The sequence below is a fragment of the Rhinoderma darwinii genome (assembly GCF_050947455.1).
Source record: "Rhinoderma darwinii isolate aRhiDar2 chromosome 2 unlocalized genomic scaffold, aRhiDar2.hap1 SUPER_2_unloc_1, whole genome shotgun sequence".
NCBI classification, from domain to species: Eukaryota; Metazoa; Chordata; class Amphibia; order Anura; family Rhinodermatidae; genus Rhinoderma; species Rhinoderma darwinii.
Window position 1 is genome coordinate 298,551 of NW_027461674.1, and position 19,006 is coordinate 317,556.

Consider the following 19,006-nt stretch of genomic DNA (forward strand, 5'->3'; position numbering starts at 1 on the left):
TTCGAAAGGTTATGTCGGTATGCTACCACCACTAGGGGGCTTATCTCAGCCATTTATGCATTATTGCTATCCCCGGAGGGTTCCCCTCCGCCTGGGCATAGATACATGTTGAAGTGGGAGGCCTTACTGAATAAATCCATCCCGCTCTCATTGTGGCAGATTATTTGGTCGCAAGCAGCTAAAACCTCCATCTGCACTGCATATAAGGAAAACCAATATAAAATCCTTATGTTTTGGTACCACACCCCTGCCTTTCTGCATGGCTTCAATCCGGGTATTCCGTCGGATTGCTGGCGATGTAGAGGTCAGAGAGGTGATCTGTTCCATATTTTCTGGAGCTGTTCACTGGTACAACAGTATTGGTTGGAAGTTAAGAACTTGGCATTGGCGGTGTTGCAGCAGGATATTCCCTTAGATCCTCTTCATTACCTCCTAAATGTTCCCCCTAGGTCTTTGGGGAAATCACCAGCTCGACTCTTTCGACACTTTCTCACAGCCGCTAAGACGTTGATAGCGTGGAAATGGAGACAGACAACCCCTCCCTCCCACATCGACTTAGTAACTAGAATTAGGGAAATACGTACAATGGAGCATATGACGGCCTCTATTGACAATGAACTGGACAGGTTCAAAGTGGTGTGGGACCCGTGGGACAAGTATTGGATACAGGGAACTCAAGATTAGGTGGTAGGTGGAGCTCCGACTATCCCCCCCCCCTCACCCCCTTAAACCCCTGTGTTTTTTCCCAGATGTTTTGTCTGTCTATTGAAAGTTACTGTCTTACTATGTGAATTGCATGGCCCTTCATGCTGCTCTAAGTTATATGTATATTTTTGAAAAATTTTCAATAAAAACACAGTTGAAACCAGATATTCTGGACCCTCGGTGTTCCCTCCGGACTCCTCCTGTGCATCTCTCTCTGGTTCAGATATTCTGGACCCTCGGCGTTCCCTCCGGACTCCTCCTGTGCATCTCTCTCTGGTTCAGATATTCTGGACCCTCGGCGTTCCCTCCGGACTCCTCCTGTGCATCTCTCTCTGGTTCAGATATTCTGGACCCTCGGCGTTCCCTCCGGACTCCTCCTGTGCATCTCTCTCTGGTTCAGATATTCTGGACCCTCGGCGTTCCCTCCGGACTCCTCCTGTGGATCTCTCTCTGGTTCAGATATTCCGGACCCTCGGCGTTCCCTCCGGACTCCTCCTGTGCATCTCTCTCTGGTTCAGATATTCTGGACCCTCGGTGTTCCCTCTGGACTCCTCCTGTGCAGTCTCTTTCTCTCTAAGCTTCCGCTGTTTGTGGTCCAGACTCCTCCTTCCTTCTGTTCTTGGGACAGGAGGAAAGTACTTCCTGTCGGCCAAGTTAGCTCCCCACGGTCTACAGGCCAAGCTCAGACAATACAACGTTCCTAGCTATCTCCTCTCCTCACTGTGCATTTTTGCTTCGCTCACCATTCACTTATATGGCAGTTCTAGAAGCAGCCTTGGAAGTGTTCTATAGAAGTAATCACAATGAGCACAGATTAATGTGCTGGGAGGGAGAGGAGGTGAGCTGTCCCCATCACCTATTGACTTCCATGGGAGAGTGTAGTGGGCATGCTCTGTGATATATGTAGAGGTCACTCTGTAGGGAGGAGGAGACGACGAGTAGTCCCCATTATTAAATGATTTATATGGAAAAGTTTAGTGGGCATGCTCTATGATATATGTAGAGGTCACTGTGTAGGGAGGAGGAGGTGAGCTGTCCCCATCACCTATTGTCAGTGGTATGATCCAGGTTATCTGCCTGCAGTTATATAATAGAGGTGTTACCTTTCTTAGATGAACCGGCCTCCTGACATGAGAATGAGATGACTGCTGAGAAGTGATTAATACAGAACAGGAAGGGTCAGACTATAGTGAGGTCAGGGGTCAGTGTAAAAACTGCACGAACTCAGGAATGTTTTCATACAGATAAATGGAATAGATAGAAGATAAAGATGGAAGAATTAAACAATAGAACATTTACTGACGATTTGTTGCACTGGCGAGCCCACATAATACTGACACACAGTCCACACATAATACTGACACACAGTCCACACATAATACTGACACACAGTCCCCACATAATACTGACACACAGTCCCCACATAATACTGACACACAGACCCCACATAATACTGACACACATTCCACACATAATACTGACACACAGTCCCCACATAATACTGACACACAGTCCCCACATAATACTGACACACAGTCCACACATAATACTGACACACAGTCCACACATAATACTGACACACAGTCCACACATAATACTGACACACAGTCCCCACATAATACTGACACACAGTCCCCACATAATACTGACACACAGACCCCACATAATACTGACACACATTCCACACATAATACTGACACACAGTCCCCACATAATACTGACACACAGTCCCCACATAATACTGACACACAGTCCCCACATAATACTGACACACAGTCCACACATAATACTGACACACAGTCCCCACATAATACTGACACACAGTCCACACATAATACTGACACACAGTCCACACATAATACTGACACACAATCCCCACATAATACGGACACACAGTCCCCACATAATACTGACACACAGTCCCCACATAATACTGACACACAGTCCCCACATAATACTGACACACAACAGTCCCCACATAATACTGACACACAGTCCACACATAATACTGACACACAGTCCCCACATAATACTGACACACAGTCCACACATAATACTGACACACAGTCCACACATAATACTGACACACAATCCCCACATAATACGGACACACAGTCCCCACATAATACTGACACACAGTCCCCACATAATACTGACACACAGTCCCCACATAATACTGACACACAACAGTCCCCACATAATACTGACACACAGTCCCCACATAATACTGACACACAGTCCACACATAATACTGACACACAGTCCCCACATAATACTGACACACAGTCCCCACATAATACTGACACACAGTCCCCACATAATACGGACACACAGTCCCCACATAAAACGGACACACAGTCCCCACATAATACTGAATTCTCAAATAATACTGTCATACAATACTAAATAATACAGGGACGTTTCCAGGTTCAATATTATTTAGGGTGATAAAGGGGTTGTTTGTGGGTTTCTGTCTTCGGTGGCCCCAATGGGGTCTTGCACAGCTGCCCAGTTTTCCAAACCCTAAAACCGGCCCCGGCAGTTACAGCTTCTTAGCGGCTGGACATGTTGGGTTCTGTGGTGCATTGATGACATCATGGAGGGCGGAATTCTGGCTCCACCTCTGACTAAAGTCCCTGGAGAGGGCAGCCTGGAGCATTAGGAACTGAAAAACGAAGAAGACGAGGGATTGATAAGTAATGGCTGTAAGTATATTGTAGATCACAGGACAGAACCGGGGGCCCAGATGTTCCCATCACTGCAGAGGACCTTTGTCTTTGTTCTTTTTGGAAATGTCTGAGCTCTGGAGATGTGACGTTCTTGTACCATGGCTGAGTATCGCCACCATGTGAGAACGGGGCAGCCCCCACAATCTCAATATTCCCCCGTCATGTGGAGCCATTAGTGCACAGATCCCAGAGGAAAAGTCCTGAGACCCTGGACCCAAGTGTTGAGCCGGATATAACACCCCTTTTACTCTCCAAAATGTCCTCCTTTTACTCCATGTAACCCCCCTTTACCCTATATGTACCCCCAACTACTCCCTATAGCTCCCCGGATCCTACAATTCCTTGTACTGCTCCATGTGGTGCTTCTTATTCTGTTTAACTCTTTCTATTACTCCATATCACTCCACCACCTATTACTTGGTGGTCATCCTAGTACTCTTCCGATTACGGTATACACGCAGTCCTGGTGGCTCCATGTCCTCTTCCCTGATGAGATTTCTCTCCTGATGGTTTCCTGGACCCTGCGTCCGTTCTCTACCATCCTCCATATTGCTGGGTCTGCCTGGACCTGCTCTCATCTTGTCCAGTATCTCAGTATGTGGAGCCTCCAGACCTTCTACATTTTATGCCACAAGTATCTGCCAGCACCCAAGGTTTCAGACGGACAGTCCCCATGGATCAGAGGTCCTGGCTCAGCCTCTTCCTAGCTCTGACATTTGGTTGGTTGGGACTGGAAGAGAAAGAGACACAAGGTCAATGAATGATGAGAAGGTAATAGGACAATGTAGCACCCAGCTCCGTGTGCAGATGACATGATGGTGTAGACAGTCCCGATGTAATATCACACATGTAATACAGACGCCCCCGGGTAATATCACACATGTAATACAGACGCCCGCGGGTAATATCACACATGTAATACAGACGCTCCCCGTGTAATATCACACATGTAATACAGACGCCCCCGGGTAATATCACACATGTAATACAGACGCCCCCAGTGTAATATCACACATGTAATACAGACGCCCCCGGGTAATATCACACATGTAATACAGACGCTCCCCGTGTAATATCACACAAGTAATACAGACGCCCCCGTGTAATATCACACATGTAATACAGACGCCCCCGGGTAATATCACACATGTAATACAGAGGCTCCCCGTGTAATATCACACATGTAATACAGACGATCCCCGTGTAATATCACACATGTAATACAGATGCTCCCCGTGTAATATCACACATGTAATACAGACACTACCCCATGTAATATCACACATGTAATACAGACGCCCCCGGGTAATATCACACATGTAATACAGACGCCCCCGTGTAATATCACACATGTAATACAGACGCTCCCCGTGTAATATCACACATGTAATACAGACGATCCCCGTGTAATATCACACATGTAATACAGATGCTCCCCGTGTAATATCACACATGTAATACAGACACTACCCCATGTAATATCACACATGTAATACAGACGCTCCCCGTGTAATATCACACATGTAATACAGACGATCCCCGTGTAATATCACACATGTAATACAGACGCTCCCCGTGTAATATCACACATGTAATACAGACGCCCCCGGGTAATATCACACATGTAATACAGACGCCCCCGGGTAATATCACACATGTAATACAGACATCCTCGTGTAATATCACACATGTAATACAGACGCCCCCGGGTAATATCACACATGTAATACAGAGGCTCCCCGTGTAATATCACACATGTAATACAGACGCTCCCCGTGTAATATCACACATGTAATACAGACATCCTCGTGTAATATCACACATGTAATACAGACGCCCCCGGGTAATATCACACATGTAATACAGACGCCCCCGTGTAATATCACACATGTAATACAGACGCCCCCGTGTAATATCACACATGTAATACAGAGGCTCCCCATGTAATATCACACATGTAATACAGACGCTCCCCCTGTAATATCACACATGTAATACAGACATCCTCGTGTAATATCACACATGTAATACAGACGCTCCCCCGTGTAATATCACACATGTAATACAGACGCCCCCGTGTAATATCACACATGTAATACAGACGCTCCCAATGTAATATCACACATGTAATACAGACGCCCCCGGGTAATATCACACATGTAATACAGACATCCTCGTGTAATATCACACATGTAATACAGACGCTCCCCCGTGTAATATCACACATGTAATACAGACGCTCCCCCGTGTAATATCACACATGTAATACAGACGCCCCCGTGTAATATCACACATGTAATAAAGACGCTCCCAATGTAATATCACACATGTAATACAGACGCCCCCGTGTAATATCACACATGTAATACAGACGCTCCCCCCGTGTAATATCACACATGTAATACAGACGCTCCCCCCGTGTAATATCACACATGTAATACAGACGCTCCCCGTGTAATATCACACATGTAATACAGACGCCGCCCGTGTAATATCACACATGTAATACAGACGCTCCCCGTGTAATATCACACATGTAATACAGACGCTCCCTGTGTAATATCACACATGTAATACAGACGCTCCCCGTGTAATATCACACATGTAATACAGACGCCCCCGGGTAATATCACACATGTAATACAGACATCCTCGTGTAATATCACACATGTAATACAGACGCCCCCGGGTAATATCACACATGTAATACAGAGGCTCCCCGTCTAATATCACACATGTAATACAGACGCCCCCCGTGTAATATCACACATGTAATACAGACGCTCCCCGTGTAATATCACACATGTAATACAGACGCCCCCGTGTAATATCACACATGTAATACAGAGGCTCCCCATGTAATATCACACATGTAATACAGACGCTCCCCCTGTAATATCACACATGTAATACAGACATCCTCGTGTAATATCACACATGTAATACAGACGATCCCCGTGTAATATCACACATGTAATACAGATGCTCCCCGTGTAATATCACACATGTAATACAGACACTACCCCATGTAATATCACACATGTAATACAGACGCTCCCCGTGTAATATCACACATGTAATACAGACGATCCCCGTGTAATATCACACATGTAATACAGACGCTCCCCGTGTAATATCACACATGTAATACAGACGCCCCCGGGTAATATCACACATGTAATACAGACGCCCCCGGGTAATATCACACATGTAATACAGACATCCTCGTGTAATATCACACATGTAATACAGACGCCCCCGGGTAATATCACACATGTAATACAGACGCCCCCGTGTAATATCACACATGTAATACAGACGCTCCCCGTGTAATATCACACATGTAATACAGACATCCTCGTGTAATATCACACATGTAATACAGACGCCCCCGGGTAATATCACACATGTAATACAGACGCCCCCGTGTAATATCACACATGTAATACAGACGCTCCCCGTGTAATATCACACATGTAATACAGACACCCCCGTGTAATATCACACATGTAATACAGAGGCTCCCCATGTAATATCACACATGTAATACAGACGCTCCCCCTGTAATATCACACATGTAATACAGACATCCTCGTGTAATATCACACATGTAATACAGACGCTCCCCCGTGTAATATCACACATGTAATACAGACGCCCCCGTGTAATATCACACATGTAATACAGACGCTCCCAATGTAATATCACACATGTAATACAGACGCCCCCGGGTAATATCACACATGTAATACAGACATCCTCGTGTAATATCACACATGTAATACAGACGCTCCCCCGTGTAATATCATACATGTAATACAGACGCCCCCGTGTAATATCACACATGTAATAAAGACGCTCCCAATGTAATATCACACATGTAATACAGACGCCCCCGTGTAATATCACACATGTAATACAGACGCTCCCCCCGTGTAATATCACACATGTAATACAGACGCTCCCCGTGTAATATCACACATGTAATACAGACGCCGCCCGTGTAATATCACACATGTAATACAGACGCTCCCCGTGTAATATCACACATGTAATACAGACGCCGCCCGTGTAATATCACACATGTAATACAGACGCTCCCCGTGTAATATCACACATGTAATACAGACGCTCCCTGTGTAATATCACACATGTAATACAGACGCTCCCCGTGTAATATCACACATGTAATACAGACGCCCCCGGGTAATATCACACATGTAATACAGACATCCTCGTGTAATATCACACATGTAATACAGACGCCCCCGGGTAATATCACACATGTAATACAGAGGCTCCCCGTCTAATATCACACATGTAATACAGACGCCCCCCGTGTAATATCACACATGTAATACAGACGCTCCCCGTGTAATATCACACATGTAATACAGACGCCCCCGTGTAATATCACACATGTAATACAGAGGCTCCCCATGTAATATCACACATGTAATACAGACGCTCCCCCTGTAATATCACACATGTAATACAGACATCCTCGTGTAATATCACACATGTAATACAGACGCTCCCCCGTGTAATATCACACATGTAATACAGACGCTCCCAATGTAATATCACACATGTAATACAGACGCCCCCGTGTAATATCACACATGTAATACAGACGCTCCCCCCGTGTAATATCACACATGTAATACAGACGCTCCCCGTGTAATATCACACATGTAATACAGACGCCCCCCGTGTAATATCATACATGTAATACAGACGCTCCCCGTGTAATATCACACATGTAATACAGACGCTCCCTGTGTAATATCACACATGTAATACAGACGCTCCCCGTGTAATATCACACATGTAATACAGACGCCCCCCGTGTAATATCACACATGTAATACAGACGCCCCCGGGTAATATCACACATGTAATACAGACGCTCCCCGTGTAATATCACACATGTAATACAGACGCCCCCCGTGTAATATCACACATGTAATACAGACGCCCCCGGGTAATATCACACATGTAATACAGACGCTCCCGGGTAATATCAGACATGTAATACAGACGCTCCCCGTGTAATATCACACATGTAATACAGACGCCCCCGTGTAATATCACACATGTAATAAAGACGCTCCCAATGTAATATCACACATGTAATACAGACGCCCCCGTGTAATATCACACATGTAATACAGACGCTCCCCCCGTGTAATATCACACATGTAATACAGACGCTCCCCCCGTGTAATATCACACATGTAATACAGACGCCCCCGTGTAATATCACACATGTAATACAGACGCTCCCCCTGTGTAATATCACACATGTAATACAGACGCTCCCCGTGTAATATCACACATGTAATACAGACGCCCCCGGGTAATATCACACATGTAATACAAACGCCCCCGGGTAATATCACACATGTAATACAGACGCTCCCCGTATAATATCACACATGTAATCAGGGGCGTAACTAGGAAAGACTGGGCCCCATAGCAAACTTTTGACTGGGGCCCCCCCTCCCCCGGGTGTCACACAACCCCCCCCTTGTAGATAGTGCCTTTTTTTTACAAACCCCCCCTTTTGATAACGCCATACAGCCCCCTTTGTAGATATCTACAGAGGGGGCTGTATGGCGCTATCTACAGCGGGGGCTGTATGGCGTTATCTACGGGGGGCTGTATGGCGTTATCTACGGGGGGACTGTATGGCGTTATCTACGGGGGGACTGTATGGTGTTCCCTACAGGGGGGGACTGTATGGCGTTCCCTACAGGGGGGGACTGTATGGCGTTCTCTACAGGGGGGGACTGTATGGCGTTCCCTACAGGGGGGGACTGTATGGCGTTCCCTACAGGGGGGACTGTATGGCGTTCCCTACAGGGGGGACTGTATGGCGTTCCCTACAGGGGGGACTGTATGGCGTTCCCTACAGGGGGGACTGTATGGCGTTCCCTACAGGGGGGGCTGTATGGCACTATTTACAGGGGGGCTGTATGGCACTATCTACAGGGGGGACTGTATGGCGCTATCTACAGGGGGGACTGTATGGCGCTATCTACAGCGGGGACTGTATGGCGCTATCTACAGGGGGGACTGTATGGCCTTATCTACCGGGGGGACTGTATGGCGCTATCTACAGGGGGGACTGTATGGCGTTATCTAGAGGGGGGACTGTATGGCGTTATCTACGGGGGGGGGGGGGCTTTATGGCGTTCCCTACAGAGGGGGCTGTCTGGGGTTATCTACAGGGGGGACTGTATGGCGTTACCTACAGGGAGTCTGTATGGCGTTCCCTACAGGGGGGGTCTGTAGGGAACGCCATACAGCCCCCCTCTGTAGGGAACGCCATACAGCCCCCCCTGTAGGGAACGCCATACAGCCCCCGCTGTAGGGAACGCCATACAGCCCCCCCTGTAGGGAATGCCATACAGCCCCCCCTGTAGGGAACGCCATACAGCCCCCCCCTGTAGGGAACGCCATACAGCCCCCCCCTGTAGGGAACGCCATACAGCCCCCCCCTGTAGGGAACGCCATACAGCCCCCCCCTGTAGGGAACGCCATACAGCCCCCCCCTGTAGGGAACGCCATACAGCCCCCCCCTGTAGGGAACGCCATACAGCGTCCCCCCCCTGTAGGGAATGCCATACAGCGTCCCCCCTGTAGGGAACGCCTTACAGCGTCCCCCCCACTGTAGGGAACGCCATACAGCGTCGTCTCCCCTGTAGGGAACGCCATACAGCGTCCCCCCCTGTAGGGAACGCCATGAAGCGGTCCCCCCCCCCAAAAAAAATGCGACCTACAGTGTGTCCAAATAAAAGACATGTATCCCCTCTCCACAGGATATACACAGGATAGGGGATACGTGTGTGATCGCTGGCAGTGATAGGGAGAACGGGGGACTGAAAGTCCCCTGAAGTTCTCCATGACTAACCTGTGACTTCCGGCGTCTGCGCAGCTCACTAAAAATGAAAGGAGCGCTGGTCACGCATGCGCACAAGCTCGACCGGCGCTCCATTCATTTCTACGGAGCTGCCGAGACAGACCCCGGAAGTCAGAGGTTTGTGATGGAGAACTTCAGGGGACTTTCGGTCCCCCGTTCTCCCTATCAATGCCAGCGATCACACATGTATCCCCTATCCTGTGGAGATCCTGTGGAGAGGGGATACATGTCTTTTGTTTAATGGCAGAGCGGGAGATACCTCCCTGCTCTGCCGTAGTGTTCAGTGGCGTCCCGCTGTAGCAGCCATAGCGGCAGCTAGCGGAGCCTCCGGCCATGGTGGGGGCTCGTGCCGGCGGGTGACACGGGTCCCCTCATGCCGCGGGCCCCGTAGCAGCCGCTCCTCGTGTAATATCACACATGTAATACAGACGCTCCCGTGTAATATCACACATGTAATACATACGCTCCCCGTGTAATATCACACATGTAATACAGACGCTCCCCGTGTAATATCACACATGTAATACAGACGCTCCCCGTGTTATATCACACATGTAATACAGACGCTCCCCGTGTTATATCACACATGTAATACAGACACTCCCTGTGTAATATTACACATGTAATACAGACGCTCCCCCTGTGTAATATCACACATGTAATACAGACGCTCCCCGTGTAATATCACACATGTAATACAGACGCTCCCCCTGTGTAATATCACACATGTAATACAGACGCTCCCCGTGTAATATCACACATGTAATACAGACGCTCCCCGTGTAATATCACACATGTAAAACAGACGCTCCCCGTGTAATATCACACATGTAATACAGACGCTCCCGTGTAATATCACACATGTAATACAGACGCCCCCGTGTAATATCACACATGTAATACAGACTCTCCCCGTGTAATATCACACATGTAATACAGACGCTCCCGTGTAATATCACACATGTAATACAGACGCCCCCCGTGTAATATCACACATGTAATACAGACACTCCCCGTGTAATATCACACATGTAATACAGACGCTCCCCGTGTAATATCACACATGTAATACAGACGCTCCCCCTGTGTAATATCACACATGTAATACAGACACTCCCTGTGTAATATTACACATGTAATACAGACGCTCCCCCTGTGTAATATCACACATGTAATACAGACGCTCCCCGTGTAATATCACACATGTAATACAGACGCTCCCCCTGTGTAATATCACACATGTAATACAGACGCTCCCCGTGTAATATCACACATGTAATACAGACGCTCCCCGTGTAATATCACACATGTAAAACAGACGCTCCCCGTGTAATATCACACATGTAATACAGACGCTCCCGTGTAATATCACACATGTAATATAGACGCTCCCCCGTGTAATATCACACATGTAATACAGACGCTCCCCCCGTGTAATATCACACATGTAATACAGACGCTCCCCGTGTAACATCACACATGTAATACAGACACTCCCCGTGTAATATCACACATGTAATACAGACGCTCCCCTGTGTAATATCACACATGTAATACAGATGCTCCCCGTGTAATATCACACATGTAATACAGACGCTCCCCTGTGTAATATCACACATGTAATACAGACACTCTCCGTGTAATATCACACATGTAATACAGACGCTCCCCATGTAATATCACACATGTAATACAGACGCTCCCCGTGTAATATTACACATGTAATATACACGGCCCCTGTGTAATATCACACATGTAATACAGACGTCCCCGTGTAATATCACACATGTAATACAGACGTCCCCGTGTAATATCACACATGTAATACAGACGCTCCCCATGTAGTATCACACATGTAATACAGACGCTCCCGTGTAATATCACACATGTAATACAGACGTTCCCCGTGTAATATTACACATGTAATATACACGGCCCCTGTGTAATATCACACATGTAATACAGACGTCCCCGTGTAATATCACACATGTAATACAGACGCTCCCCGTGTAATATTACACATGTAATATACACGGCCCATGTGTAATATCACACATGTAATACAGACGTCCCCGTGTAATATCACACATGTAATACAGACGTCCCCGTGTAATATCACACATGTAATACATACGCTCCCCGTGTAATATTACACATGTAATACAGACGCTCCCCGTGTAATATTACACATGTAATACAGACGTCCCCGTGTAATATTCCACATGTAATACAGATGCTCCCCGTGTAATATCACACATGTAATACAGACACTCCCCGTGTAATATCACACATGTAATACATTCTCCCTGTGTAATATCACACATGTAATACAGACGCTCCTCGCGTAATATCACACATGTAATACAGACGCCCCCGTGTAATATCACACATGTAATACAGACGCTCCCCCCGTGTAATATCACACATGTAATACAGACGCTCTCCGTGTAATATCACACATGTAATACAGACGCCCCCGTGTAATATCACACATGTAATACAGACACTCCCCGTGTAATATCACACAAGTAATACAGACGCTCCCCGTGTAATATCACACAAGTAATACAGACGCCCCCGTGTAATATCACACATGTAATACAGACACTCCCCGTGTAATATCACACATGTAATACAGACACTCCCCGTGTAATATCACACAAGTAATACAGACACTCCCCGTGTAATATCACACATGTAATACAGACGCTCCCCGTGTAATATCACACATGTAATACAGACGTTCCCCGTGTAATATCACACATGTAATACAGACGCCCCCGTGTAATATCACACATGTAATACAGATGCCCCCCGTGTAATATCACACATGTAATACAGACGCTCTCCGTGTAATATCACACATGTAATACAGACGCCCCCGTGTAATATCACACATGTAATACAGACACTCCCCGTGTAATATCACACAAGTAATACAGACGCTCCCCGTGTAATATCACACAAGTAATACAGACGCCCCCGTGTAATATCACACATGTAATACAGACACTCCCCGTGTAATATCACACATGTAATACAGACACTCCCCGTGTAATATCACACAAGTAATACAGACACTCCCCGTGTAATATCACACATGTAATACAGACGCTCCCCGTGTAATATCACACATGTAATACAGACTCTCCCCCTGTAATATCACACATGTAATACAGACGTCCCCGTGTAATATCACACATTTAATACAGACGCCCCCGGGTAATATCACACATGTAATACAGACGCTCCCCGTGTAATATCACACATGTAATACAGACGCTCCCCGTGTAATATCACACATGTAATACAGACGCTCCCCGTGTAATATCACACATGTAATACAGACGCTCCCGTGTAATATCACACATGTAATACAGACGCTCCCCGTGTAATATCACACATGTAATACAGACGTCCCCGTGTAATATCACACATGTAATACAGACGCTCCCCGTGTAATATCACACATGTAATACAGACGTCCCCGTGTAATATCACACATGTTATACAGACGCTCCCCCCGTGTAATATCACACATGTAATACAGAAGCTCCCCGTGTAATATCACACATGTAATACAGACGCTCCCCGTGTAATATCACACATGTAATACAGACGCCCCCGTGTAATATCACACATGTAATACAGACGCCCCCGGGTAATATCACACATGTAATACAGACGCTCCCCGTGTAATATCACACATGTAATACAGACGCTCTCCGTGTAATATCACACATGTAATACAGACGTCCCCGTGTAATATCACACATGTAATACAGACGTCCCCGTGTAATATCACACATGTAATACAGACGTTCCCCGTGTAATATCACACATGTAATACAGACGCTCCCCGTGTAATATCACACATGTAATACAGACGCTCCCCGTATAATATCACACATGTAATACAGACGCCCCCGTGTAATATCACACATGTAATACAGACGCCCCCGGGTAATATCACACATGTAATACAGACGCTCCCCGTGTAATATCACACATGTAATACAGACGCTCTCCGTGTAATATCACACATGTAATACAGACGCTCCCCGTGTAATATCACACATGTAATACAGACGCTCCCGTGTAATATCACACATGTAATACAGGCGCTCCCCGTGTAATATCACACATGTAATACAGACGTCCCCGTGTAATATCACACATGTAATACAGACGCTCCCCGTGTAATATCACACATGTAATACAGACGCTCCCCCCGTGTAATATCACACATGTAATACAGACGCTCCCCGTGTAATATCACACATGTAATACAGACGTCCCCGTGTAATATCACACATGTAATACAGACGCTCCCCGTGTAATATCACACATGTAATACAGACGCCCCCGTGTAATATCACACATGTAATACAGACGCCCCCGTGTAATATCACACATGTAATACAGACGTCCCCGTGTAATATCACACATGTAATACAGACATCCTCGTGTAATATCACACATGTAATACAGACGCCCCCGTGTAATATCACACATGTAATACAGACGTTCCCCGTGTAATATCACACATGTTATACAGACGCTCCCCCCGTGTAATATCACACATGTAATACAGACGTCCCCGTGTAATATCACACATGTTATACAGACGCTCCCCCCGTGTAATATCACACATGTAATACAGACTCTCCCCGTGTAATATCACACATATAATACAGACGCTCCCCGTGTAATATCACACATGTAATACAGACTCTCCCCGTGTAATATCACACATATAATACAGACGCCCCCGTGTAATATCACACATGTAATACAGACACTCCCCGTGTAATATCACACATGTAATACAGACGTCCCCGTGTAATATCACACATGTAATACAGACATCCTCGTGTAATATCACACATGTAATACAGACGCCCCCGTGTAATATCACACATGTAATACAGACGCTCCCCGTGTAATATCACACATGTAATACAGACGCTTCCCCGGGTAATATCACACATGTAATACAGACGTCCCCGTGTAATATAACACATGTAATACACACGCTCCCCCCGTGTAATATCACACATGTAATACAGACGCTCCCCGTGTAATATCACACATGTAATACAGACGCTCCCCGTGTAATATCACACATGTAATACAGACGCCCCCGTGTAATATCACACATGTAATACAGACGCTCCCCCGTGTAATATCACACATGTAATACAGACGCTCCCCGTATAATATCACACATGTAATACAGACGCCCCCGTGTAATATCACACATGTAATACAGACGGATCCTGTGTAATATCACACATGTAATACAGACGCCCCCGTGTAATATCACACATGTTATACAGACGCTCCCCCGTGTAATATCACACATGTAATACAGACGCTCCCCGTATAATATCACACATGTAATACAGACGCCCCCGTGTAATATCACACATGTAATACAGACGTCCCCGTGTAATATCACACATGTAATACAGACGCTCCCCGTGTAATATCACACATGTAATACAGACGTCCCCGTGTAATATCACACATGTAATACAGACGTCCCCGTGTAATATAACACATGTAATACACACGCTCCCCCCGTGTAATATCACACATGTAATACAGACGCTCCCCGTGTAATATCACACATGTAATACAGACGCTCCCCGTGTAATATCACACATGTAATACAGACGCCCCCGTGTAATATCACACATGTAATACAGACGCTCCCCCGTGTAATATCACACATGTAATACAGACGCTCCCCGTATAATATCACACATGTAATACAGACGCCCCCGTGTAATATCACACATGTAATACAGACGGATCCTGTGTAATATCACACATGTAATACAGACGCCCCCGTGTAATATCACACATGTTATACAGACGCTCCCCCGTGTAATATCACACATGTAATACAGACGCTCCCCGTATAATATCACACATGTAATACAGACGCCCCCGTGTAATATCACACATGTAATACAGACGTCCCCGTGTAATATCACACATGTAATACAGACGCTCCCCGTGTAATATCACACATGTAATACAGACGTCCCCGTGTAATATCACACATGTAATACAGACGCTCCCCCTGTGTAATATCACACATGTAATACAGACGCTCCCCGTGTAATATCACACATGTAATACAGACGTCCCCGTGTAATATCACACATGTAATACAGACGCTCCCCGTGTAATATCACACATGTAATACAGACGTCCCCGTGTAATATCACACATGTTATACAGACGCTCCCCCCGTGTAATATCACACATGTAATACAGACGTCCCCGTGTAATATCACACATGTAATACAGACATCCTCGTGTAATATCACACATGTAATACAGACGCCCCCGTGTAATATCACACATGTAATACAGATGTCCCCGTGTAATATCACACGTTATACAGACGCTCCCCCCGTGTAATATCACACATGTAATACAGACGTCCCCGTGTAATATCACACATGTTATACAGACGCTCCCCCCGTGTAATATCACACATGTAATACAGACTCTCCCCGTGTAATATCACACATATAATACAGACGCTCCCCGTGTAATATCACACATGTAATACAGACTCTCCCCGTGTAATATCACACATATAATACAGACGCCCCCGTGTAATATCACACATGTAATACAGACACTCCCCGTGTAATATCACACATGTAATACAGACGCTCCCCGTGTAATATCACACATGTAATACAGACGCTTCCCCGTGTAATATCACACATGTAATACAGACGCCCCCGGGTAATATCACACATGTAATACAGACGCTCGCCGTGTAATATCACACATGTAATACAGACGTCCCCGTGTAATATAACACATGTAATACAGACGCTCCCCCCGTGTAATATCACACATGTAATACAGACGCTCCCCGTGTAATATCACACATGTAATACAGACGCTCCCCGTGTAATATCACACATGTAATACAGACGCTCCCCTTGTAATATCACACATGTAATACAGACGCCCCCGTGTAATATCACACATGTAATACAGACGCTCCCCCGTGTAATATCACACATGTAATACAGACGTCCCCGTGTAATATCACACATGTAATACAGACGCTCCCCGTGTAATATCACACATGTAATACAGACACTCCCCGTGTAGTACAAGCGCTGCCTGTAAAAAATGTTGTGTATTACATGTTCATATAATACTTATTATTGGTTAGACATTTTGTATGGGCTTCGTTATCCTACCTCCTCCTAAGAGAGACTAAAGAGGGGGAGCGATATGTGGCACAATTTGCACATTATCTTCCAAACCTTGACCCCATCCCAGTAATACCCATATTTATACACTATATGGAGAAAAGTATGTGACCCCCCCACATTCCACCTACAGGAGATTTTATGATGTCCCATTATAAATCCATAGACATTAATATGTAGTAAAACGTCTTCCACACTTCTGGGGACTTTCTACAAGATTTTAAGGCGACTGCATGGCGAGTGCCGGATGTTATACACCTGTGGGAATGGCTGAAGGAAACACTCAAATTCAATAATTAAGAGGGGGGCACATACTTTTCTCCATATAGTGGATGTATATATATATATATATGTACAGGGTCAGGCCTGCAGGTGGAGGGAATCTGGGACTGTATGACTGTATCTGGGACACTTGAAGGACTGAGTTTTGTCCATATACTTGATCTTTCTTGTCACTTATCTCCTTCGGTGATTTCTACTTTCGTCACCTCCGTAAGACGCGCTTCTGTCCATTTGTCGCCGTTTCACCAGTATAACTATAATGAGAGCTGCCAGTAATCCTCCAATGGTCAATGGGACAACGAGGACATGGCGATTGGGTTTCTCCTTCTGTGTAACTTCCATCTTATCTGAGGAGAGAAGTAGAAAACAGGTTATAGGATCGTCCTGCTCGAAGAACGTTTCTAGGCGGCGTCCTGCGACTTTCCGTTTTTTATCTTCCCAGTTGTACTTTGTTCTTGCTTCAGATGGTGACACGACGTCGGCAGCAGATACGAGGCATGAACATCAGCAGATGATATAAATCCAGGACAAATTCATGGAGGCAATTCATGTTTCCACGGAAGTTCCCTATATTTCAGCAGCCGTAGAATATTACCATGGGATTATCTGTTAGTGCCGGGAAAATCCATTTAACTATTTTATGTCCACATGGTCTCTACACACCCACGCCCCGAAATCCCCACATGAAGGGCTGACACTGGGACCATGAATGCAAAGCACAAAATCCGGGGACTGATAGGGGACCTCAAGCTGCCGAGTCTACTGAATAATGGGGGACCCCATATACTAGCCAGACGTATGAGTCTATTATTACAGTGGTGGATAGAGTTGTCTTGTTGCAGGATTATATATGGGGTACGTATGTGTAATATTTAGGGTATATTTGGACTATATATATATATGGTGTGTGTATGGGTTATATATGTAGTTCTGTAGTTCCCACACTCTTCTGTCGCGCACAGCCGGGATTCATGTTGGTTTCCTTTCCTTTCTTGGGTTCTAGGTGTCGGAGCAGCGGGACGGTTATGTGAGTATAAACTGCATAGTGTGTACAGGTGATTACCCAGCCCTCCTGTCGTGCCCTATAAGAGGGAGATTCTGTGGGAGTAACT

General features: G+C 45.9%; 1 protein-coding gene across 1 annotated transcript in view; it reads right to left on the reverse strand.

The window, feature by feature from the left end:
* Positions 1 to 3,092: 3,092 nt before the first annotated feature.
* Positions 3,093 to 19,006, reverse strand: part of LOC142674695 (ICOS ligand-like) — a 42,794-nt gene continuing 26,880 nt past the window's right edge. The window contains exons 5-6 of the mRNA XM_075847209.1: positions 18,101 to 18,241; positions 3,093 to 4,164 (exon numbers count right to left, since the gene is read on the reverse strand). Of these exons, the coding sequence (XP_075703324.1) occupies positions 4,127 to 4,164; positions 18,101 to 18,241 (179 nt within the window). The 3' untranslated portion in view covers positions 3,093 to 4,126. The remainder of the gene's footprint in view (positions 4,165 to 18,100; positions 18,242 to 19,006) is intronic.